General features: G+C 42.9%; 1 protein-coding gene across 1 annotated transcript in view; it reads right to left on the reverse strand.

Annotated features, from left to right (window-relative positions):
• Positions 1–26,578, reverse strand: part of stk32c (serine/threonine kinase 32C) — a 73,669-nt gene that overhangs the window by 31,711 nt on the left and 15,380 nt on the right. The window contains exon 2 of the mRNA XM_076743538.1: positions 19,192–19,247. Within this exon, the coding sequence (XP_076599653.1) occupies positions 19,192–19,247 (56 nt within the window). The remainder of the gene's footprint in view (positions 1–19,191; positions 19,248–26,578) is intronic.

Consider the following 26,578-nt stretch of genomic DNA (forward strand, 5'->3'; position numbering starts at 1 on the left):
AATGCGATCGTTGAGATGGATACCCTATACCGAGGCGTAAAGCGCTGACACGCTGAGCAACTCTAATGAACTTCATTTTCAAACACAGGAAACCGCTTCCGAACAAATCACCTTATTATTTATTTATCGCAACTTTTGCGGTTTTGTCAGGAAGTGGCTGTGAAAGGTCAGATGCAGGACGGGACTCCAGGGAGGTCAGAGTCATTACAGTAACATTACTGTCCAACCGCAGTCATTAAACAGATCATGTGTCTGCTGCGAATCCTGCCTCACACACAAATAAGGAATCCTGACTCACTCTGCTGTTTTGTTTTGGTTTTTTGTGTGTTACCTTAAGACCAGATACTTATACATTTTTAATCCCTGGAGGATAACATGAAATGGAGACAGTTAAAGGATAGGATCTTAATACGAAACCGTGTGTGTGTGTGTACACTGAAAGAGCTACTGGAACTAAAAAGGGATTGCTTTGTGTCAAGTACGGAGAGGTGAAACCAGCCTCTCAGCATTCAGTGCATATGGCCTGTGTGTATTGTATTAAAATAGACTATTCTTTAACGTGGCTTTACAGCTGTCTCCAAAGGGTGGTAAGATCTAATTTGCATGACTGTTTAGCGGGGATGCCACCAACGCTCAACACTGTCAGTAAAATGCTTAACTGGGCCAGAGGGAAAACACGCATTTACAGTAGCTTTAAAAGCAAAATGGCCAACAAGACACACAAAAATACTGTTAAGCCTTTTTTTCTTCAACCTGATTTTTTTCAATATCATATAAACAAGAACCCTGGTTCTTACCTGGGGAAAAGGATTAAGAGAAATCTACTTAACTCAGCGGGATTTCTAACAGAGACAGCTGATGTTTGACGTTTTACTGTATGAGCATTGGTGAAGACGCGAGTGCAGCAGGAAACATCAATACTCATCCTGGTAATACACTTAAAATATGCCAGCCTCGATCCAATGGTAGAGGCTCACAGTGGAATCTGATTAGCATGTAAACACACTCCCTGATCTTCCCCCGTAACTTTATTTCTCCCGCTAACCTTGCTTGTCGTGTGCATGTAAACACGGTGAATGTGAAACCCTGACTGACGACAGAAAATCCACATCATCATTCTCTGTCAAACTACTTTGGGAACAAGTCCGAAGCAGCTGTTTTGGCCCTAAAATGCGTCCCTCGTTGCCCCGAGACTCGCACTTGACCATCCTGTGCAGCACTAAAAGCTAAACAGCCCCCTGCTATTTCTGTTATAGACAGAAGGCCTTAGCTGGATTGAATTGTCCACCAAGGCACAGGTCCCCTCATTACAGTCTGAACCAGACAGATGGCTGTTTTACACAGCACTCTGGCCCTGATGCACTGCAAAAAAAAAACACCCGTCTCAGATATCCATTCTCTCATTTGTTCAGTTTACAGAAGAGAGAATAAATGCATGATTTAACATTTTTTAGGAATATGGTGATGCCCTCTTGAAATGAGACACTACCTAAGTTGTCTGCTCCATTCAAATAGCAAACAACTATCTGAATAAAGTGGGTAAGCACCTCCATCACTGGAAAAGAAAGAATAAATGTATGATTTAACAATTTTCAGGGATATGGTGATTCCCTCTTGAAATGGAGATGTCTGCTATATTCAAATGACCTCTGTGCTACAAACAAATCAGACAGATTAAGAAATGTGAAAGTGCTCTGCTAACATGGATTTTCCATTGCACTGGGGGATTGTTTCACTTGACTGAATGGGGAGGGGGGGAGTGATTTTAAAGATTGAATGGCAAAGTAAATGAGGTGTTAAAATAGACGTTTTCCATGTGTGACAGGAGGAAATCTATTACTGTGTAGAACACCATCTATTTAATCGTGCTCGTGGTTCCCCCTCAAGCACAGAGCTCAAATGAGTGCCAGGTCTGAGTCGGCTCTCTCCCGTTTCCTCCGTCTGGATCTCCTCCAAGCCCGGATTCTGTCACTTTCATTAGTTCATCACAAATGAATTTCATCAAACCTGTGCCTCCTCCTCCTCCTTCATCGCGTGTCAGATTATACCGAAGAAGAGAGCTTCTACGAGCCATGGAGTTTACGACGATAACTCCAGATTTACCGGTCAAAATTAGCAGGCTGCTAATTAGTCATTTTCAAAACAATGGTTGGATAAACACTTTGACAAAATCCGCCTCTCATTTCTTGCCAGCAACAGTCGATTTTACCAGCTGGAATGGTAAATGGACTGCATTTATGTAGCACTCAAAGCCCTTTACGACACATTCACACACACACACACACACACACACACACACCCACACACACACACTCTCAGACACAGATGACAGCATCAGGAGTGATTTGGGGTTCGGTGTCTTTGGAATGGAAACAGTCGCTAGAAGATTTTATCAGCTTTGATAATTTGTAGAGAAGACAGGGACATAAAGAAACAGCAGTGTTCTTATAGTGCTGTGCATGAATTCTGGTATTCTGATAAGGAAAAATGTCACAGACTGTTCTTTCCTTCCAACGCAAAAGTTTGTCTGTTCATTAGCTTATATTTAACATTTGCAGTGTGATTTCACTTTTAATTTCACAAGAAAAAGGGGCTTTTAGGAAGAGGACTAACCAGTGCTAACCTCTTCCTAGAACCCTAATCCTAACCCCTAATCCTAACCCCATAATATATGTAACTTTGCTGTTGGCCTGTAAATCTAATAAAGAACAGAGCAAAGCCGCTAATGTTAGCCTAGACTTTGTCAGCATCCAGGACAGGCTTCCACCCTGCGGGTACATGATACTCTGAGGTTGTGCTGGTTGTAAACATGCACCGATCATCATCTGTTTGAGCGTCCAAAAACAAATTCTGATGCGTGCTCTGGTGGAGCAGCCAATCACAATGGCCACAAATGATCCACAGAGCAAGAGCAGTCACTACATCTGTGCTGCAGCTATGCTAACGTCAGGCAACGATGGGTCAACATTTACAGCAGGTAAGCAGATTCATTTTCACCTTTATTATCTCGATGGGGCGAGTGTGTGTGTGTGTGTGTGTGTGTGTGTGTGTGTGTTGGCAGGTGGGGATGGAGGCGGCTCACGGATTTCAATCACTGACTGTGGATTTCAGTCATGTCAAATTGACAGGCATGCAATGGTCATTTGTCAAATTTTCTGATTTGGTATATGGGGAAGCTGCCCCCCGTCCCCCGTCCCCCCCCACCCCTCCCACACACACCCATAGAGGACTCCCTCATCCAAACATATCTTAATTTAAAAATGTTGAATATCAGCTGAAAAAAATGCTTATTGCCAGTTTAAATTTTAAAATCCTGCTATTGGATTTCAAGCCTCCCTATCAGTTCAGCCATACCCCATACCTCATTTTCAGACTTTTTTTTTTTCTTTTAGCCCTCAGCATGATAACGCACCGCTCCAGGCCCGATCCCCTTTTCCATCTCCCTCGTTGAGACCCAGTTTCTCTTTGCTCTTAGCCAGGACAGTCTGTACCATCTGCACTGTGCTAGAAGGTAGACTAAATAAACTCCTTCAAACCCTGCAAACAAGGCTCCACGAGGTCATCCACACAAACTCATCCTTCTCTCACTGTTAAGACTAATACGTCTCTTTCCCACGTGCACCTTAACCTATTTATGTTCAAGCAATTTTCCATGTCTGCATCATCTGAGAGCACGAAACAGAGTGAATTTTCAGAGACATTTCACTGGCTCAGGATCTGTTTTGCAAATCTTCTTCATGGCTCTGCTGGGAGCAAAAGCAGTAAAATTCTCTAACAGAGCAAGCCAAAGTGTCTTACATACAACCAGCGGACCAATCACAGGAGACTTCATGTAACATCCAGATACCTCGTGCAAGTGAGAAACACTCATGATGTGTGGGAACTAACTTGAGGGGAAATTTTCTATAGGAGGCCTGTGAGTGACAGAAGAAAAGCAGAACCCAATCTGAAAAGCTGGAAATGATGGCTGCACTCGTATTACAGCGCTCAGTAGACATTACATTTCTTTTCTATTATTGGTACAGAACACAATTTTCTAAGAGATGTGATCTGTTAACTTGAAAGCACTGCCGAGGAGAGTGTTTTCAAAAATGGGCCCTTTACTACGTGAGTGTAATGCAACTTAAAAATGCGGGAAGCCAAATGTTCACAGTGGTGGATTATTTAAAGAAAGCATCCGGTCACAGCACTTTGAGACGACCGGCAGCAGACAAATCTGACGCTCTCATTTAGAAAACGTTAATAATAATGTAAAGTGTATGCATGTATGCATGTTCTCAGTTAGTAGCAGTATTCATTAGCCATCATCCTTCAGCTTCCTCCCATCATAACCTTTGAATTTTTTATGTGGTTTCATTCAAATTCAGGACGTGCACTGTACGGTGGCTCCTGAGGCTCAAGTTGCTGGCACCTTTGTCCTTTGTTGGCAGATGCGCCCCCTCTGGACCAAGTAAACAGCAATCATTACAACTTTTATTGCACTGATTTAGTTGTGAGAAAGCCCGCCGTTCGACGAGTCGCCATCTTTACTGTCAGGATTCATTTGTTTCAAAGGTTTAGTTGAGACAAAAATCTACACCGGCATTTATTTTTTGATTTTGAGGTCTTCCCGCCCATGCTATGACACCACATGTTACTGATTTCAGCATGTAACTTTAGATACGGAGCTCTAAGTTTGTTGCTTAGCACTGTAATAGACTGACAATTGACTATGGTTTACCCAAGATGAACACAGCCAGTGCTGTACATTGATTCAGTAACTCTAAACACAAGAGAGGCAGAGAGAGAAAGAACTGATTTTAGGCCAACAGGTGAAGTGAATTATTATCTTGTTGAATTACTGCTGCGTCCCCACAAATGTCTGTGCATGTCCCTTCGTCCAGGTTCAGCTCAGTATGCTGAGGTTAACTGTTTACTGTCAGACTTCATGTTCATTCAGAATGCATTGATGTTTTCCTGATTGTATAGTCTTCTGCATATTTTGATGCAGCTGCATCATCATTATTATTATTATTATTATCATTATTTTTTTGTTCGACTTTCTTTAAATTAGACTAATGTTCGTGTCAGCTGTGTAGACTGTAAAAGGTCAAATCTCTCAACCAATCACATCACACTGTCAGTCATCTCACACCAGCCCATCTTATCTGGAATCCTCAGGAGCCGGTCAGCCGGGTGAAATGATGACTTTTAAAAAGGATTTATTCATATATTCATTGAGCACATTAGCAATTCAATGCATTAGTCCAGTTTGGCACGGAGCAGAAAAAAGTAACAATTTTCAGGCGAGAGGTGAGTGGCAGAATGTTTTGCAGGTTATTTGCATACGAATGGAGACATTTTCACCTAGACTGGAATCTGTTGAGATGGAAGATTCCGGCTATCGCCCTGACGTGCCGGATTACAACTGAAGCGCCGACAGAGTGACGGCTTCTGAGACCAAATCTCTCCATGCAGTAATGGATACTGAAGTATCCCTAATTAATTATCTCCAAAATGCTAATGGTCAGCATGAGCCAACCTCCTATTACACTGCTGGCGAGGTTTTCACTGTTAATTCTAATTTAGGGACACCTGCTATTCAGATTGCCTTTGACTATTTGTCAGAGATAAAGGTCATTTTGTTTTTGAACAGGCAGGGTGGAAGCTAGGGGCATGTTAGCGACTGGTGCCAAATTTCTCCACTGGCTGGCTGGCTGTGCATCTGGGGAAGCTGCTGGTGAATAAATCACCTGATCAGAGTCTGGATTTTCAAGCCCCAAGCTATGACTCATCTGACAAAAAGAGCATGTGTCGCTGTCCCCTAGATAACATTAAGTTCATGAAAACCTCAAAGTTTACGGGTCCTGTCTTCCACTCAATGCAAAGTGGCGCACAGGACAGTTGTCATTTTCATGCCCAGCACCCACGCTGTGTGAGTAACAAATGTACTTGGACTCATCTGTGCACCCATTAGCGTGTGGTCTGCTCTCAAGTCAACGGCGCAGTACTTTCCTGCTTTTCAAAGAGCACATTATTCAGATAGTAAGATCCTCCCACATCTGCTTCACCTCAGGGAGCTTTGGTGGATTTCTCCCTCCCATAGACGGTCTGCTCACTTTCACTTCAGGCACCAGCAGATCAGTTTCCTCGGAAAACTGTTCACTTCTCCAGTTTGTTGAATCCCCCATTGCAACAGGAATGCACCAGGACAAGGCACACCTGGCTTTGAAAGGGAATGGGAGATAACTGATTGGCTTGATTCGCGTCCATAACCACACCTACGATAATTAAGAGGCAGAGTACAACCTCTTTGCACATTGTACCTTAATTTGTGTCGTTTAAGGAGCAAAAATGGCTTTGGACACACCCTAAATGCACTTGCGCCATGCACTTAAGACCATGTGCTGTACATCATTTAAATGGGGCAGTGAATATTTATGACTAAACAAGCAGCAATCAAAACACCTTAGTAATAAGATGGTTGACAAAATTTTTTAGGCCTTCATGAGACAAGGCAGGTGATATTCTATACATACGCTTCCATCCAGGACTATTATTTGGTCAATTTGACATTAGTTCATAAAGAATGACTGAGATAAACTTGATAAACTAATTCAAAAGCGAGGTGACGTTAAACCATTGCAGAAGAAGATGATTTCAATGGGAATATGGCATTTTGAGGAAGGTAACAGTCTCTGGATGTTTAAGTCACACACACTTCATGCACTTCATGATTTATTCGCCGTGTCTCTTTCCACTGCACTTTTTTGTGGCATCTGGAGGTTTTTTCTGAATTTTCTGTGTTTTTCATATGCAAATTTAAACTGGCCGTTGTAGTTTTTAGCAAACGTTCCTCACACAGGAGTAAGTAGTGTATTTGTTGGAACTATTTTTAGCTGCAAATTTATTGTACCAGTGAGAATCAACAGCGAACGCGGAATTGACTCAAAACACACAACTGTGCCTGTGCGCATGGTAATAAAGGAACATGTCACCAGTGCAATAGTGTGGCTCACTGATGTCTTTAATAGTTTTTAGACAACAATGGAGCTCTATGGCACAGAGGCTTTAGATACACACACACTACCTGTTAGCAGAACAACTCATTGTTGACTTTGGTCTTTTCATGGGATTTGTTGCTGAACAGGAAAACATACAATATCACCAAACTTATCCTTTACTGAGCTGCTTTCACTTGTATTCACTCATTTACCAAGACCATTTGAATGCTAATAGAGCCTTGTTTGACGAGCACTGAATGTACAGTGTTTTACCAGCTGTATTTACGCACAGTGTGAGTGAGACTCGTCGTTACGGTGCAGGTGACAATGAATTCAGCACTGCAGCCGTCAGACTGCTCTAGTTGCATGCAACAGGGAACTTGAATGGCGTCTTGGTTAATGATCAAATACAATTGGAGGAAAAAAAAAAGGGGCCATTCATACAGGCTGTGTCCAGGGTTTATACTTGGCTCCAGTTTCCACATCTCCGAGCAGTGTGGGAAGGACGACAGCTCTGGCCCTGGGTGAGATGCTGTCACAATGTTGGCTGTAATCTCTGACCACCAGCTGCACATGGCACCTGTTTATCTCTCCTAAAAAGAGCTTTTTTTTTTTTTTTTTTTCACAGAGTAAACTTAAAGGCTGGACCAATCCATTCCTGCGTGGACAGTGTTAGTAGTGCAGTCATTTGATGTGGAGGAATCCACAGGAAAGATGATAGCACCTGTCAATCTCATCCTCAAAGACAGGCGCCAAAAGAAACCCTCTTGCATCATATCCTTTGCATCCGATGCTCGCTTATAGCAGGTTCGAGCTCTGAAGCATGAAACTAACTTTGTTTTTGTGCAGCACAATCATTATTTAATCAGTGCTAAGAAAGGAGAACGGCACTAATAATGAGGAGCCGTTTCCTGGAGTTAATCTCCATAGGGTCAGCCAGGGGCGCCTGGCAGGCAGAGAAACACGTTCCTGCGATTGAACAGCACATTAAAACATCCACTATTCTAAATAAAGCCACCAGTTATTCATCCATATGTTCTGAAAACTTGTGAGGATCCCTAATGAGGCAATAGGAGCAGCAGTTCCAGAATAACGATGGTGGGTCTTCCATGGCTTGTGATCGGAGCCGCTACTTGTAAACTCCGGTTTGAAAGCAACACTAATCCATTAATAATTCAGCATTTCATATTCAACAGACCATCACAGACTGCGCAGTAAACCAGATTACATGCAGTCCAGCGAAAGGGCAAAGATTATTCATAGATGCTGTAATTGACATTGATGCAAAAAAGGCGCAACGCAAGAGCTACATTAGCGTCAAATGTAATGTGTATAAATCCATGATGCAATGTCTCAAACAAGAAAAGCTTTTTAAATCCTTTCTCGTGAGCCAAAAGTCTTCTTCATTTGCTGGAAAAATTCCACTGCGACTCAATGTGACCTATCTGCTGGTATGAGCCATCTACTGCAGATCATGAGACTAATTACTGTATATATTCCACCGAGAGGCTCTGCCCAGCTCTGACTTCAACCTCTTTACCCAGCTGCTGCATGGGTGGATGGTGTTAATTTGGGAGGGCATTGGAGGATTCGCAATAAAATATATGTATTTTTATATTATTCACCCTCTTGACTAAAAAGAATCCTATTTATTTGGGGTAACATAAATTGTTTCTGACAGCGAGCAGTAGCCTATGACAGAAGCATACCAATTAAAAAAAAAACAAAAAAAACAGGCCATCAGGTCATGCAGGTAATTTTTTATTTTAGATTAATTAAACCTAAGAGGTACCTTCCTTCAATTACATTAAAACTTCATCTGAATGGGATGCGCCAATAGTCCTAACACAAAGTAAGCTCTGTGGTATTTAAAAGCTGAGTTCAAGATGAGCAGCTCCTTTTATTAACTGAGGAATACCAAACATTTGAGAATTATGCCGCCAGACATCTGAAAGAGGAGGTGAATATACCAGAGCAGAGTAGGACTGACAGGCCTGTGGGTAAAAGCCTCAAACCATGCTTAAAATAGGAAGCCAGGAAGTACTATCCTTTAATAATGTGTTTCATTCATCACCGAGGAGACGTTACATTTTACCCACCACAACAATTCAACTCATGGCTTTTCCAATATATGGTCTATGTTTTTTGTCCTTTATCTCAGTTAGGCAGGAGATCTCGTGAGAAGGTCAGGGTATGGTGTTCTGTTGGAGGGCGCTGACATGACACTGAATACCAAGTGAATGTATGACATGGCAGGGGTTGTAAAGCGAGGCAGCAGCAGCAGCCTCTGAGGACCATGGTGAGTTTAGAGGCATTACAAGATGATTCATGGTATCTATAAACAGAGCTGGGCGGCCGATACATTAGTGTTGGATGGGACTCGGTTGTTGTATTATCATGACTGAACTACCCTATAATGCAGACATATTCTAAAATATAGATGCATTATAGCGATATCACCTCACAGATCAATACAATATTGGATCCACTTGTTTTTTGAAAAGTCTAGTTTTCATCATTTGTTCCACAGACTGTCTCTCTTAAATGAATAAATGACCTTGTTTTGTTGTTTTGTACAAAGATTCTTGTAAGCATAAAACTGAAGTGAAAATCTGGAGGTGAAAGTCATCATTAACGCCAAAGCAAACGTCTGAAACAGGCTGAAATCACATCAACATTTTTCACGCAAGGCATGTTAGGAAAAGTACAGGTGTAAATAATGAAATGAATCACGGCTGAGCTCCATTTAGCTGCCTCAGTTTACATAATACAAAGTGAACTGATACATATATAGCGGCAGCGGCACGAGTGCAAACAAAGCCAACGAGCAGGCACAAACAGAGGCGAACACATGCATTTGGCACAAACCGAGGTGACGCCAAGGTGTGTCTGCTTTGGGTGAGGGAGGGGTTGACGGGCTGCTGTCTAAATGGACAATTAAAGCAGCACGGCGTACATGGCGCCATATTTTGGAATGCGTGTGTGAGTGAATCATTTGGGCTCGAGAATATTCTAGTCTCACTGTGATGTTTCAGGATGAAATATTAAGAGCACTCCAGCCATTTAGTGTTGCACTTCCATAATGTTGGATGACTTGCATGAGACAGATGGTCAAAATCTGTGCAGCACTGGAAGTCCTCATACGCATCATGCTCCAAACACATTGCATCTTACACCTTAGACCTATTTGACCTGCCCTTTCCGATAAACACCCACATCTTTCAAACTCTCTGCTCTCAGCTGACAACACAGGGTGATGTCACATGGCTAATATTCTGACTTCTGCGACTAGTAAATTAACTCTGATATAGACGGGTGATAGTTTGTTCAGATGATCCCTGTCTTAAAGTCATAGATAACTCAACTATGTGCAGTATTTACAGCACCACAGCATCATTAGTCACAATTAGACAGTGATTGTGAGATAAAAAAGATTGACACAAGGTCTCAGGACAGACTCTCTTACCATGCAGCCACCTTCATGGAGTATCAGGCAGTATTTTGATATCATATCTCTGGAAATCATCCTCCTCTAAGGTATCAGAGCACGCTGCCCTGTAGCCACTCTCTCTGTCCTTGTGCTCTCAGCCTCTGGGCAGGTGAATTTCAACAAATAATAATAAAAGCATGAATTCCCTTTGTGCCGCTCACGTGTTAAGAAACACTTCTGCACCCCCGACCTCTTCCCATTGCTCCTCTCCGTCTACCCAGACCTCCCTCTGGTTAATCTCAGTGTTATGTGCTCCTTGAACACATGCACTTATTAAATGCTTATTAGCTGAACATATCACTCAGTCACAAAAGAGGTTCTTTTATGTGGCGCTTCAAAGCGAAGCGTCGCTGTTCAGTCCCAGGGATGGCTGCACGTTGTTTACCTTTACAGCCCACCTTCCTTCTCGCTCCTCATCCCCCTTCGCTGTTCTGCTATAGTTAGCAGTCCTATCAATTGTCGTCAGACGGTTTAAAGCTCTTGGGACAACAAGGCTTGCAGAGAGGAGAAAAAGGTTGGGTGTTAAATTTAGTGGACTCAGTCAGGAAGCTGCGGATTTTCTGTTTTCTAGGTCAGGTAAGTGCCAAGTCGGCCAGAAGCCTCTGACTGAGACACATGGGGAAACACGAACAGATAGAAGACCACTGCCTGAGGGGAGGGAGGAGGGGGGAGAGAGAGAACAGCTTGTGTCACTGCTCTCGAGTTCACTGGAAATATACTGTACATTAAGAGCTGACATCCATCATTCCCTCAGATTAAGTTTCAGCTTGTTCTTGGTACGATGGTTTGACACTCATCGTCGGCGAGCAGTGATTTTTAAAAGAGTTGCATAAGCAGAGGATAACCTGAAATGTGAACACGCACACTCGCTGGCACGCACACATAAGCACGCATACGCACTCTTGCCAATGCTGCATTTGGGCAAGAGTGCTTTGAGAGAGGCAGGCGAGGCAAACACACTTTCAGGGTCTGATGAACATGTCATCCAGGGAGAAGAAGGAATAATTTGCTCTTTCATTTGGTTCATTCCACTGGATGTCTTCTGCTCCACAGCGGCTGCTGTCAGCCTGCAGGAAATGAAAGTGTTTACCAAGCCTGGCCGTCCATTTGCGCCGCTCCAGGATGCACTATTACAGCAGGCATGACCATTAATAAGCACAGTCATGGATCAGACTTCTCTGAGACTGAGCAAAGCGAGCCTTTGTCAGGCATGAGGAAAAAAAAAAAGGGAGGAACAAGTGTGAGAATCACCAGTACAGATAAATACGAGTAACATGATGGTACATTATTTGCTGACACGCAATGCACGCACATCAGGACCTCACACAGACTGCGCACACGCAAACACACATTCCTCTGACAGCCTGAGAGTGCTCCAGCCTTTGAAGCCGCCTCCACTGAAAAGCACTGAACATTATACAGGGATTTGGTGTCACTAAGGGAAAAGCCAAAACAGTTTGAGCAGCGGCTCCATGTTTACACTCTTCAAAGTGAAAAAATCAAGTCTTTCTGTTCCTCTCCTGATACCTGGTCTGATACCTTAACTCACAGTATCTGTCAGTAACAGGTACCAATCCGATTCCAATATTCAATTTTCTAAAATTCGGGATCTGTAAACCTTCCTGTAAAGAACTTAATGGGATCATGTTTATGTACGATGACATGAGGCCGGGTGATGCTGTGAATATTATTTTCTTTGTCGGTTAATTTACCAATAGTTTCCTTGATTAATCATGTATCCCTTTGTTCAGAAACTGTCAGAAAATAGCTCAAAATGGTACAAGGTGACATCCTCAAATGTCCTATTTTGTCTGACCAACAGGATAAAACCTAAAGATGTTCTGTTGACGGTCATGATGGACAAAAAACAGCAGCAAATCCTCACTTTTTGCTTGAAAATTGACTAAGAAGAATACCCAGTTATCAATACAGATCCCACTTTTTCCAGGTCATGGCTGCTGCCCTGTTTAAAAAGGTCAGTTCAGCTGCGGTGTATCCGACTGGTGCATTACTTACTCATTTTTGTGCTCGTGGTTGTTCCGGCTGCGTAAAACTCCTCTCAGAAACGAGAGGGAAAAGCCAGAGCTAAGCTGACTTCTTAATATTGTGCTGCATGTCTCCAACAAAAGAAAAACTTAAATGATTCAAATAATATAAAAATTGCAAAATGCCCCCTGGGAAAAGACACAAATGGCAAAAAAATTGTTCTCAAAGCACAAATGTATAAGAAAGCTTGCCCCGAGTACGTGCTTTCCTCCAATTTATCTACTAAAACGCACAAAAAAGACTTTGAAGTCATTCATGTATGAAGGTGGGAAAAGTATAAGGGCGGCATAATGAGGACCGCATGCATCACAGCACCTAAAGGAGACCTGATGCACATGAAGCGCCTGCAGGCTCATCTCAAGCGTATTCTCTTTAGGTTTACTGAAGGCGCGAGAGGTGTCACTGCACGTTTCATTAAAGGCGGAATCTCTCATGTATATTCATCAACATGATACAATTTGGCGGCTGCTGTTTGACATTTTGTTGGGATTCCACGCTGTTTGATAACTCAAGCTGCCATGGTAATACAGCACTGCTTCTTTTAAAATCATAGCATGATAGAAATCAGCGAGGGATAAAACTGACCATTACGGTGATTGACAGCCCGCCTGTTACCTTGATCCCCGTCTTGTTAACTGCAGGGACTTGATACGGTATTTCAGCTCACGTGGCTGACAGATTTCAATCCCTGAGCTCTCTGTTAAAAGGAACGTCATTCATTTCACCATTCCCCATGCCAGTGGGACCGACACTGACATGCATATGTTTGCTCTGCAGCATGCATGAGCACTTCAGCGCTCACAGCTGATTGACTGATTGACTAAGCCCGGCCCACCTCGATTAATATTTACGACGATACTGGTGGAAAATTTGCCACTCAGAATTTTTTGTAACCTTTGATGTTGTAATCTTCTCGTTTGAAGTTGGCAACTAGCTGATTTTTATCAGCTTTAGCTAGCTAGATAGTTAGGATAACGTGAGCTGAACCAACTGACTTTTAATGTGAAATACATTCTTGTATTAAACTGAGAACCCTGTACTGTAAATATACACTTAATGGCTACATACTGTTCATGATATTATGCTAAAAGATTGAGGCTAATGCTCCATGTTCCTGGCAAAAGTTTAGCATCCTCACCAGCTAATGATCCAAGCAGTAGGATCAAGTCAAATGTGCAGTTTTGCTCTTACATATGCCTGTTTGGCTGCTTATACGCTGGTAATTGTTTGTATTTTTAACGTTACAAAAGAAGGCTTTAGGCAGATGAAAGCTATCTCAGGTAACGTCGGCTATCACTGGAGTGTAAACGCTCCATTGGCATCGGGTTGCAAAGACGACGTGAGAGAAGCACACATCTTAATCAATTCCTTACAGTTTTGCTCATTTTCATTTGGTTCTGGAAAGGTTAAAAGAAAATGCACCACCCTCCAAAAATATGTAGCTCTTCTCTGACTACAAACCCATGCACACTGCTTCAGGCCAGTGAGGTCAGCTACGATTGGACAATTACTGTTCTGTTCTATTGGACATATTGATGAATTTAGGGAAAAAAAAACCCAGTCACTCACGTGTAAAAAAAAAAAAGTCAATTTCTAGTATCTTCAAAGGCTATAAATCAAATATCTTAAAGTCTCTGATCTTTCCTGATGTCAAGCCCCGGGCAGGTACGCTGGAGATGAAAGGACACTGAGTTTGCAGGTTGATGGAATTCTTGTCTGAACTTTTAAAGCTAAATGAGTCATTTTATCAAAGTGCTGTATCAGATTTTAATCAGAAAATGTAACCTTATCCTAAGAAAGATGCTGGATACTGTCACACTTTGGCAATTCATTCTCCATGGAGCAGCAGAGATATCAAAAAAGTGGAGGTGGAGCAAAACTCTCTTGTGTTTCTGGCGAACGCAGGCGGGGTAGTTAAACAGTGATATGGTACATGTGAAAACTGAAACTGTGTGGTATTCTCTGGGGAAGTGTGGTAGGAATGATGATGAAGACGAGCAAGATTTAACACCGTTATTAGTGCAAAAGCTCCAATGCTCAGGATAAATCGTTCATTAGTGGCTGTAGTTATGTCCATGTATGGAGCCGCTTTGGTGCACTGGACAAAGACCAAATAAGATGCAGACTGCGGTGAAAAATCTGAGAGGTCATGACAGCTTTCTGGCTCGCAGCATTGTTGCCATTCTCATTTTCTATTGTACCGTGTATTTCCTTGGCAGGAATGTTGATATTAACAGCTTCAAAAGCACATTTTTTTCCAAATTAGGCCTGCTTTGTTATCCACAAAAAAACAGATGGGTAAAATGATATCCTCGAAAAAAATCTGATGAAAATGGAGCATTTCAAGATGTCTGTGCTCTCTCCACATGGCCCCCCGCTTCTTTCCATGGCTATGCAGTGGAGCTTTGTACTGTGCGGTCTATAGAGGAGTACTGTAATGGAAGAACATACATTTCTAGGCTAATAGGTTGCCGAGGGCTACACTGCGGCGGGGCTGTGCTGCAAAGCTGCACTCTGCAAAACCAACTCTCATCTGAGCTCTTCACACCTGCAGCTAGAAGGTAAAGAGGAGGGAGAAGTCCTTATGGGCAACATGAGGCTCAACTGTCAGTCTTCAGAGGCAGGAGGACACTCAGCGTGCTGTCTGGGAGCCCTGCTTGCTAACTAAGGCTTCATCATCTCCTGACCTTTCCACAGACGCCGGTACCTTCCCCCGATATGATGAGGGTGTCACAGCCTCCCTCGCTGTATCATCTCCTTCTCTCTTCCACTCCTACTTATTTCCAGTGCCCGTCTCCACTCGTCTGTCTTTCTACTTCCATCACACTCTGTCCTAATGAGGACGTTTATTCCCACTGAAGTGTGTGTGCGCTATAGAGTATGAGGATGTAGAATCCACCAGCTGAGCTCCTGCACCACCTCTGACCTCCCTTGTCTCTCTCCATCCGCCTCTCCTCTCTCTGTTTAGATGTTTACCTGTCCGTCTGACTGTTGGCATTAAGGACCTGTCACTAAACTGCTGTCAGTGCAATTGGCTGTCATGTCTCCCTCGAGTGTCGACTCCCCCCTCAAGCTCCCTCAGTACAAACCTTAATGAGCCCTGCGGCGGAAACGACAGTCTCCTATACAGCCTTAGCTGAGAAGACGGAGCGACAATGGGGGGCAAAAGTGTGATGCTCATGGGGAACAGGTAGAGAGGGAGATGGAGCAACAGGGGAGCAGGCAATTATCCCGACACTGGTGCTGTGTATGGCCATCCGGCCCTCTGGCAGGCATGTTACAAATGAGCTATATCCTGTACTGCTGTGGAAATAATCACACCTAGCCCAGCATCACTCATCACCCCACCTGGTAGAGGACAGATGCTCCAACACATCAGAGGGAGAAGTAAAGAGAGGCTGCAGCTTGAGTGGGAATTCAAACAATATTAACGCTGTATTTTACCCTTAATAATACTGTATTACTTTGCCAACACAGATTTCTTTACTGCTGAGCCCATAAAACACCCAGGAATTGAATTGTGAGAGGAGCAGAAGGGGATGCAGATGGAAAGTGACATATTTAAAGGAAGGGAGGAAGGGAGGGAGGGAGAGAGTTACCTATGTTGATATATCAGAGGGAGAAAAGGGGGGGGGGGGATAGGGTGAGATTCTCGGCACAAGAGGGTGAGATTTGAGAAAAAGCTTGAGCAATCTAGATTGCTGTAGCTGTGATTTGCCTTCTGAGGCAGTATGCAATGCGAGCAGAAAATGGGGGCAACTCTCCCACAAGAATAATGTTGTGACCAGAACAACTTGTCTCAATGCGCATATATACTGTGTGAAAACAACAATCTCACACACTCATTCTATGTCACACTGTGCTGCGCACACCTTTTAGGTCAGGTGTATCTTCCCTTCAGGGTCCTGCAGTGGTCAGGTTAAAAAAAAAACACTCTAACACAAACTGACCCCTTACCCGCAATTATCTCTACATCTACTGTGACCTGGCCTGTTAATAACAGACCTGTTGTGGACTTGTTTAGGTTTACTGGTCTGTAGAGACTTAAATGAGGGTTTCTGAATATGCAGAGGAGGAGCAAAAGCCTCAAGAGTAACCTGCTAATTAAGCTACAGTTTGCATAACTATAACCGGCATGGCAGGTAAACCAGCAGCTGAGGCACCAACATACAGCGTACTAACAGGCAACTGTCAGGTTATTTCCCATCAATTCATGTCATGTTCCAATTGGCTGGTTTGTAAATTGCCTGTCAGTGAACTTGTCACACGGAACAATCTAGCACCGCTGTTTTGAAATTGATAACTTCAAGTCACAACTGTCAACTTCAGTCTGCGACGGCCCGAAATCACAGTGTAATAAGGGACCTTAAGATGAGACCCCCATATTAATGTGGTAACACTGTGGGACAGAACATACAGCCTGTGACAGCAATACAGAGGGATGAAGAGGAAAACCAGTGTCGGCTATGTTTGTGGATGGCGTTCCCTGTGGGCAGCCTCTCCTTTTCTCTTTTTTTTTTCAATTTCAGAATGGTTTACGCACCATTTTAGACAACTGCAAATCATTCTAACCAAATTGAATTCAGTATGTCACAGTTTCAAAGCATGTCGGTGCTACACTTTTTGGGCAAAAAGTAGAAATTGATGCAAATCTTAAAATATTATGTACTTTCTAAATCATAGTTTTTCTCTGTCCTGTAATAGATCCCAATTGGAGATCACTGTTTACTCATCCTCTCTATCTCCAGCTACATGTCTGCTCACACAAACCGACGCACGCCTCAGTGTGTTCAGTTAAAGATTCACGCTGTTAAGTATTCAGACACAGCAGGAGCACAGAGCGAGGCCGCGGTGGGCCAAAAAACACAGACAGGACGACCTCCAACAAGGACAAACTTTATCTGGATGTTGCTGTGAGCATGTCTCTGACTGTGTGTGCACACACGTGTCTCATGAAAGTGTGTGCGAACATGACTGTGTTGCAGATATTGCGTAACTGGAAGCCAGACAAGAAACGTGTCCATTTATCGAGCCTCTACCATGAAGCGGTTGGCTTCTCTCGTCTGATGGAGAAGAAAGAGAAGTGTCCAGAAAGAAAAGGCAGCTAATTTCAACTTCTTTATGTATGAATTTTAAAACCGAAAAGATGAATTAACGTTTATTTACTATAGGGGTGAGGAGGTGATTTAGAGCATCCATCGAGGGCTAGACTCAGCGGCATCCCCAGAAATGTGTCACAGGGGTGGCACACATTGACATTTCTCGCTGTAGCTCATCCAGTATAGCATGTTTGTAGTTGTCATGATGCTTGAGATGCTAGCATAGCGTGAGCTTATCCCCGCAGACCGACTCCATTTCTTTAAAAGCATGACACCACGTCTACTTCTGTTTTGTTGACAGGCGCCATGACGCATTGATGTGATATCAATTGCTATGAGCGTGTTGCATTCAGGGGCTGCTTGGAAAAACGTCTATTATTTATGTCTATTCTTTATTGCTGAAAAAAAAATTAAAGTAATTGCTTTTTTGTATTTATGAATTGCCTCGTGGACCGGAGGCCGGAGGTTCCCTTCCACTGATTTACTGCATGTGGCATTTATTGCAGAAGACTGGAGTGAGGGTAAATCATTATTCAAAGCATTTTGGTTGCCCTGCTTCAGTCTCTGAAGCTAGACCTGCACGCAGTGTATTTCCCAGCTTACTACAGAATCCCCTCAGTATCATAAGGGAAGTGACAGCAGCTTGAGGGAACAAAGCAATAAGTAAAAAAATTAACATAAATTCACATGGTAATATATTCAGCATTGGGCAATGGCTTTCCATATAACAGAGGGACGTGTTTTTGAAAAAAGATTGTGTTTTCAGAAGAGCAAAGCAGAGAGAATTTGCAAAATCGTGCACAGACACGAGTACAATGAACAAATATTAGCCGTGATATTTGGGATTCAAAATGAAGATAAACTATTCCAATCTCTGGAGCCCAGTTGTGTGTCAACACACACACACACGCACACACACACACACACACACACACACACACACACCCCACACGCCCTGAATTCATTACTGAAGTCCTATACAGGCATTCAATATGAACACAAAGGAATTCTTTAACTAACAAATGGCCCACAAGTTAATCCAAAAAGTCTCTTTCATCAACAATGGCCACCAATGATAACACTGGCACCTGAGACAAGGTTGAAAAGAACTGCAGTAATTTAGTTTCACAATACGCAGCACACACACACACACACACACGCACACGCACACACGTCAAGTTTTCCTCCCTGCTGCACTCAGCCCAACCACTGAGCATGTTGACAACTGCAGCCACAGTATTGTGCTGCTCTGTAATTAAATGGAGATGTGGGGTCAAAACTCTCAACAGGTTGGCTGACACGACATGAAAAGGAAACTGGCTCTCCTCTAAGTGACTTCATAGAAACAATTACATAAGCTGTATTTATAGCTATTATTAAAATAGAAAAATTATTTATCTTTTAAGCACCATAATATCATGAGAACCAAAGTGGGATTTCTCCCAGCCTGTTCTGCCTGGCCTCGTCTGATTCTTCAGCACAGATAATGGCTGTGCAGGGTAATTGAAGGTACAGAACGCGCACACGCACACACACACACACACACGCTGCATGAAAATGGAGGTTACATTACCTTTCCGAAGCTCCCTTTCCCAATGGCCCGCAATATCTGGAAGTGGTCAAAGTTCACTGTGAAGAGAAAGAGAGAAAAAGAGAGAAGGAATCCGTCAGCGTGCGCTCAGCTACATTTCAGGACAGGGAAGGTGGCATATAATCGCAGTGCAATCACAAAGTATTAGCACAGTGACAACTTCGCTGTCGTTTCGGATCTGCAGACTGTGAGGCTGACTCTAAGCATTAATTTGAAGATGAACAGTGAACGAATCGCAGTCCTTTTTGAGCCCACTTGTATGGGACAGAAAGTAATTGGATAAGTTCACATAAAGTTGTCACATTTAAGGGTTAGCTGCAAGTCTCACACACATTAGCAGACAATTCCTGGATGATGCTTTTTGGATGAGGACTTTTTCTTTTCAGTCTGGTCTTTGGCAACACATGCTCAGGTGGACTCAGGTGAGAACATTTAGTCTTAAAAAAGCCCTTGGTTGTCTTGTCTTGTCTGCAGGCAGGCTCAGACTGGCCATTCTGACAAATGCCAGTTGGGCTGTGAGACCACCACCAACAATGTGGTACAAATATTTGACCTGCCAGCTGCAGCTCACTTGATCTGACTGAGATCACACAGTTCATACTGTAAGGTAGGTAACAACCATTGTCACTTATTATTTTAAAATAACATTACAGATGCCAGTGCATGCCACTGCAGCGATAAGATTAACAAATGAAAGAAAGGGAGTCTGGAGTAATGAGCAGCAGAATGATTCCAGTGGAGAGCGGGGGCAAGAAGGGGAGGCCCCTGCTGAGGACGAGCGACATGATGACCTCCCAGCAGACAGATGTGACAGCAGAGCCACTGTCGGGGCCTTGCAGGGGGAGTTGCAACACCTGGTTTCCCACCAGGACACGTTGAGGTGGTTTGTTTTTGGATGAATATGTGGTAAGAGCCAGCATGGAGGACACAGAGGATGGAAACGAGCAGAGACAAGGTGAAGATGAGTGGGATCTGGTGAATAAGTCTTGCTTTTCATGCAGAAACTAGCCAATATGCTGCTACCAGGTCGATACAAGTTATTGACTGAGACCTAGCACCTTATTGGACTGGGATACAAATCCTTCCAAACCTTCTCTGTTACACAAGTGGCATGTGAGCGCAGCTGCTCAACTTTAAAATTCATTAAGAATAGATTACGGAGCACTAGAGCATCTTGGAGCTTTCATGATAATGGCTACAGAGAAAGGCATTCTTGTACCTGTATATTATAAACAGCCTGATATTGCTTTATGCAGCTAATGAGTGCATATGCTGGGGGAAATGGGGCTGGTCCAGGCAAAAATTTCCACTTTGCTAGATCGCTTTCCTTCTGCATAGTCCTAAAAACAAGACTGTCTCCTGCCATGCTCATAGGGCTGTACTTAGAAACAAATGCTAATATTAGCATGAAAAGATGCCAGCAATGACAATGCTTTGACACTGTTGTAATGTTATTATGTTAACTATGTTCATGGTAAGTAGCACAAAACACAAACTGGTGGGACTGTCATTAATTTTGCAGTTTTTTGGTAATGAACTAATTTAAATTTTGATCTGATGATGCAGCGTTACATGCAAAGGATCACCGACGTCATAACAATTCATCCTCAGGGGAACATGAATGCCTGTAAACTTTCATCGCAATCCGTCCAATATTTCAGTCTGGACCACTTGATGATGGCATTGCCATCCCCAGAGCCAAAAAGTGCTATGAGTCCTGCACTGCTCACCCAATACAGATTTGAAGACTCTCAAACAGTTATGAAGCTGAAAGTCAGCACTTACAGTCACGGTTTCATTTAAAATCCAATGCGCTGCAATGCAATAAAAACCTTATTACTGTCTATGGTACTTTCTGGCTGTTCTGTACATTGGATTGGTACTGTCAAGTCTTTTGGAATCAATAAAACAGAAAGAACGTTTAGTGTAGAATGAAATCCATCGTATCTGAACACCACTGAGAGAAGAATGGAAAACTGGAAAGCAATGACACTGAGTCATCACAACATGAAGCATGTCTGTTCTCGCAGGATGTGAACAATGCAGCTTCAACATATCACCATGTATCAGGAAGGAAATGGACATAGTCGTCGTCTCCTAATTTTATTAAGGCTCCGTCGGACTAATTGCAGTGAGGAGATTTCTTTGATTATTTTTTGAAAAACTCTCAACAATCTGTCTTCTCATCAGACGTCACAACACTATACGCAAGCCAAAACCACGCGGCAGAAAATCGAACGCTTTTAACAAAGCCACAGAAATAATAATCAAGATCAACGACTACATGTTTAATTTTGTGTAAATGAGCAAGAGGAAATGAAAAAAGAGCCCTTATCTCTACATGGAAATGCTTATTTTAGAATTCCAGTTTGTCTCGCAGGAACATCAGAGCGGAGAGAGAGAAGAGTCTCAATCATTCATCTTACTTTATTTTGTTCTATCAGTATGTGTAATGGCACAGCGAGATGCTTTGGCTCATTGCCTTCTCCAGTGGATGTGTGTGTGTTGTGCTGATTGATAGAAATGTCCTGTGCGTGGTACAGAGTTTAAACTAAGTTTAGAGGCAGGGAGAGGGAGGCTGCTTGGATTATGAACATTTGGACCTGAACAAACAGTTAAAGGAGTCGTATTTTATGAGTCATCCCATAATTTATTCTATTTCTCAGTGATCTACGTAAAACCTTTTTTTTTTTTTTTTTTTTTTGTTCAAAGTCACATTCATTACTTCAAAGCCGTCTTTCTCTTTGGCTTAGAGCGGACTGTTATGAATACTCCATCTCCATTTGAATGAAAGCGAAAAGGTCCGGTCCAAATGTTGAAAGAATTGTACCAATTAACGTCCAGCATGATTAGTGAACCATTCCATCGCATCTTGCCCCATTAAATGCTCTCATTCTGCCACCCACCACCAAATTCCCGCCTCACATTTAACACCTTTAAGTTTCTTTGCTTACATATCAATGTAGAAAATGTAAAAACGCTCTCCCATTGACTTGTTTGTACCCTCTACCTCACTGCTCTAAAAATACAAAGTGCTGAGTGAGCCACAGTCCACACAGCTTCAGTCTCTTTTACAAATAAGAGCCGAAAATTAGCTGAAAAAGTTCACTTCATTTTCACAGCATTTGTGCAACCTTTGTCATTCTCTGTGTCCATGGAAACCACGAAGGTATGATTTCCTTAAGCAGAAAAGACAGTCCCTTTCCTTTTCTGATAACTACATCAGTACGTAACATAAATGCAAAGACGGGCTTGGTATTTGGTTATTTGTGACGTTCCTGTATGCAATTCAAAGATACATATATTTCTCCATACTCTCTTTTCATTTTTCCAGACCTGGAAATGATCTGAAAAGTACCATCTCTAAACTGCTTTGATCACCATGTTTCTATGTTCTACACGTACTATAATGTGGGAATGTGGGCTGATGAACTGACTGACCGACCTCCTCCTGGTCATCTGTGATGCTGATTGAAACTTGCCTCTGTTCTCTGTGAGAGTGTGTGTATGTGTGTGTGTGCGCAGCAGGGCCGTAGGCAGATGTGAGCACAGCAGGCATGAAGCGAGCTCACGAAGCTCCTCTTTAAAAGTCAGTCATCTTCTAAAGCTCACGTCCTGATCTGAAAGGAACGATCAAGAGGGAAGAATGCCCACGCTGGGCTCCTCCAGGCAGACCCACCACCAGCTGACCTGTGCACCCCAGGCTGAAGGCGGAGGCGAACCCCACGATGCTTTTTGCTTCCTGACAAAAGACACAAGGTGTGATTTGCATGTTTTGTCTGGAAGATAAACTAATCCAGTGTGGATTCTCCCCGCTCAGTCTTTTGTACATGGCTAATCCTCTCATATGGCATGGCTCTGACTGCACCCTGGTGCCGGCACACAGAGACATTGTACCATGAACATAGCTATCCGTGAGGTATTAAAAGGGATAAAGAGAAATGTGAAGAAAACTGTATGTACAGCATGGTGGGTTCATAGATTCAATGGTTCCTCGTTCAAAGAATAATGATGCATTTCCCTCCCTCCTGTGCTAACATTAACCTAACATTAACACTGGATCATGTTGAGCGGCATATGCTCAGTCCCAGTGTACTCCAGCAGAGGTGATTGATGGATAGTTAAACAGCTTTGGAAATGCACTCTCCCCACACCTTTCTGACATTAGAATAGGGCTGTGTCCAACAGGCAAATCAATATTTTCACCCACTTTGCTAAATGATTGGCCAAGTACGCAGAGGTGAAAAACTAAGCAAGCCTTGAATTTGTCTCAACATCTCTTTTTTTTTTTACTCTATTATTAGTGTTGTCATGAATCTGATCACAGTTCAAAAGACTTTGTAAAATTTCAGTTTCTCCAACAAACTAATATCATCTGCAACTCTTGACAGAAATCTGAGAAGGAACACTCAATCCATCATCCATCATCAGCAGGAATCGTCAATTGGCAGTCCATGGGCCACATCCAGGCCCACAGAATATTACTGAATTCAGAAAATGCACTCGTATACTCAGTTTGTCCTGAGAGTGCTGATCAGGAGCTGACTCAACAAACAGCACGCTGGACAGACTACAGAAGGTAACTGCAGAGTCGTCTGAAAATCACTAAGCTTGTCTATGAGACGCAAGAGACGTCACTGCGGTTTATCCTCATTGGTCATTATTGTGTTGAGCCTCAAACTGAGTGTTTTTCTTCCCATCCTGTGATCCTGAAGAGGATTTTTTTTTGTTGATATAAGGACTCACAGTGAATGTCTCTGGCAGAGGCTCATAAAAATGATTAATTTTGTAAGCAAGTGAACATATTAAACAATAACAGACTAATTATGTCTAAATCCATTGATTTCTTTATTTGAAAGTCCGGCTCCCACAGTGTCTACTTGGAATAAATCTGACGTTTGGGTGAATGTAGCCCCTGTAGGACCCCTGATCTGTCTCAGTTCATCAAGTGTCTCACTACATATCAGATAGGGTAAGCACCTCACAACAAGCTTCCTGTACCTGAAATAAAATATTTTAACACATTCCTGTGAACTGACTTGATCCATTTATCTTAATTTATTTAAAAGATAAATTCTGTTGTAGCAAGTTGATTTTTTTCAGTACACCATATCAGACTTTCACGAGGACTTGAGCGCACCCTGAACCTGACCTGGGTCCAACCTTCTCCCACAACCCAGTCACAATGAGTCAGACGGAATAAATGTAGTCTGACATGTTGATATATTACAAAACGAAACCTAAGAAATGCAAATTCACTATCAAAGATTTGGGATATAATTCTACATGACAGATAACACAATTAACCATCCACATCAACGTTTCTTTCAGCCCATCGATCGATGTCGCCAGTATCACAGCGCTTCCTCGAAGTATGAGTCATCAGGTAATGGGAAGCAAAACAAAAGTGCCCTCCCTCCACCACCACCGCTCCCACCCTTTAACTAGCCCGGAGAAGGGAGCCGCTCTTCAGATTAAGGGGAAAAAGACATTTGGGCCTTGATCCATTCTAAAGGGATAATCAGAGCAGACGCGGCATTTCCTGTAGCCATCACTTCAGCATCAGAGACTCTCTTTTCAACCCATGTGCCAGCCTGGCTCCCACATGCTGGGAGGAAGAATTATGTGGGAGGCAGTACAGGTCTTTCATGTCATACAAGCTTGACTGCAAAATCACAACATGGGCTGTCTCTGGTCAGTTAAATCAAACAGCGGAAGGTGAAGCAATTACAGCGCAGTCGATAACTGGGTTCACAGCATCGCAAATTGTTCAATCACGGCCTTGACAGTCGTCATCTGAGAGTTTTTCTCTTTACCTGTGGACTCTATTAACAAATCCTGTGTGACTAAACATTCCCCGGCATTTCAATGAATCTTTTTTCTAGTGCTGACAGTGAGCGTCCTCAGATAAGCAGCGCTTTTCTTTCCCAGCATCGAGTGGTTGATTTCTGCACAGCTTCTGCAGTGAGTGTTGAGCTGGATCATTAAAGCACAGAGGGCACCCATTTGATAATCTACAGTCAACAAATTCTGCTAATGGTACTTGTAATTTGTGTCGTTTCACGGTCAAGAGGTACTAGAGAGAAACCAGCAAGTTGATAGTTAGTGCGGTTGGATAGTGTCTGCAGTCACTGTGTTGGTTCCACTCTCAGGTTTCAGTGGATGCTGCACAAAGGCCAAGCAAACCCGGCAGCCTGTAGTGAGAGCAAATCTGATCTACCATGGAGACTGTGGGAGAACGACAACATCTTTTCCTCCCGAGGGGCTGGAAGCTGCTGACACACCAGGATGATATGCTGAGTGGGCTTCACAGGGGTCCTCAATGGGTGATTGGTTCCTGTGGAGGAGCTGATACTGGCATAAAGCCCGTGTCAAGGGGCATGGAAAGTGTGAGTCTGAGAGATGTGTGTGTTCATATACTTAAAGCCTGTAGTTGAGCCAAAGTCACAATCCAGCCCTCCCTAAAAGAACTTTTTTCAACAACAGCAACAGATTTAACACTTGTCTGCCATTCTGGACCAATGATCAGTCGGCCAGTGTCATCATTTCTGAATACATGCAAAATTGACCCAGAATTCCAGAGTTACGTGATTAAAGCTGCAGATTGTTTAATCAGTTTTCACAACACTGTGAACTTCTCACTGCACATAACAGAAGTTTGAGCTCAGTTAATGGATCTTGTTTGCCATAATGCACTGACATGAATGCGCTCCAACTATCAGTCACCCAACTCTGTCTATGTAGAAAACAAATGGGATTTCTGTTGCAAGAACCAGGGCACCCAAAATATCACAATTGTTGATAAGTGTACTGTAATTCAAAACTCTATTAAATGTTTCAGGACTCCTTGGCGCTATGAGAGGTGCAGTGATACAAAGAGATGGACCTGTTCTCAAATCTCTCACTCAGGAGCGGCTTAACAAACACAGTAACAACAAGGCAGTAACCTTGGTGGTGATGCAGTGGGGGGGCTTCGTACCAACTGATCAAAAGCTCAGCTTACTCCTATAATAACTGCAGTTAATACAACCAGTTGCAACACGGTGAATGATAAAAGAGAGATGAGGGGAGGCTAGACAAGGTGAACCATGTGGAGGACACCTTCAAGACCACAAGGAATACATTATGCAGCAAGATCATTAACCCTGCTAATTATACCCTGGGAAATACTGAATTTCTGAGGGATCTGGAGAGACAGAGCAGTTTTCTTCAATGTGATCATTTTTAGAGTGAGACAAAACAAATCTGCAGCTCATGTTACAACTGTTACATGACAGGGTTGGTATCAATCCTTCAAAGGAGAAAAGTAAATGGTGTATTACACACCAGAGTCATTATTGAAACATAGTTTAAAAAAAAAAAAAAAAAA

The sequence above is a fragment of the Chaetodon auriga genome, chromosome 11 (genome assembly GCF_051107435.1).
Source record: "Chaetodon auriga isolate fChaAug3 chromosome 11, fChaAug3.hap1, whole genome shotgun sequence".
NCBI classification, from domain to species: domain Eukaryota; kingdom Metazoa; phylum Chordata; class Actinopteri; order Chaetodontiformes; family Chaetodontidae; genus Chaetodon; species Chaetodon auriga.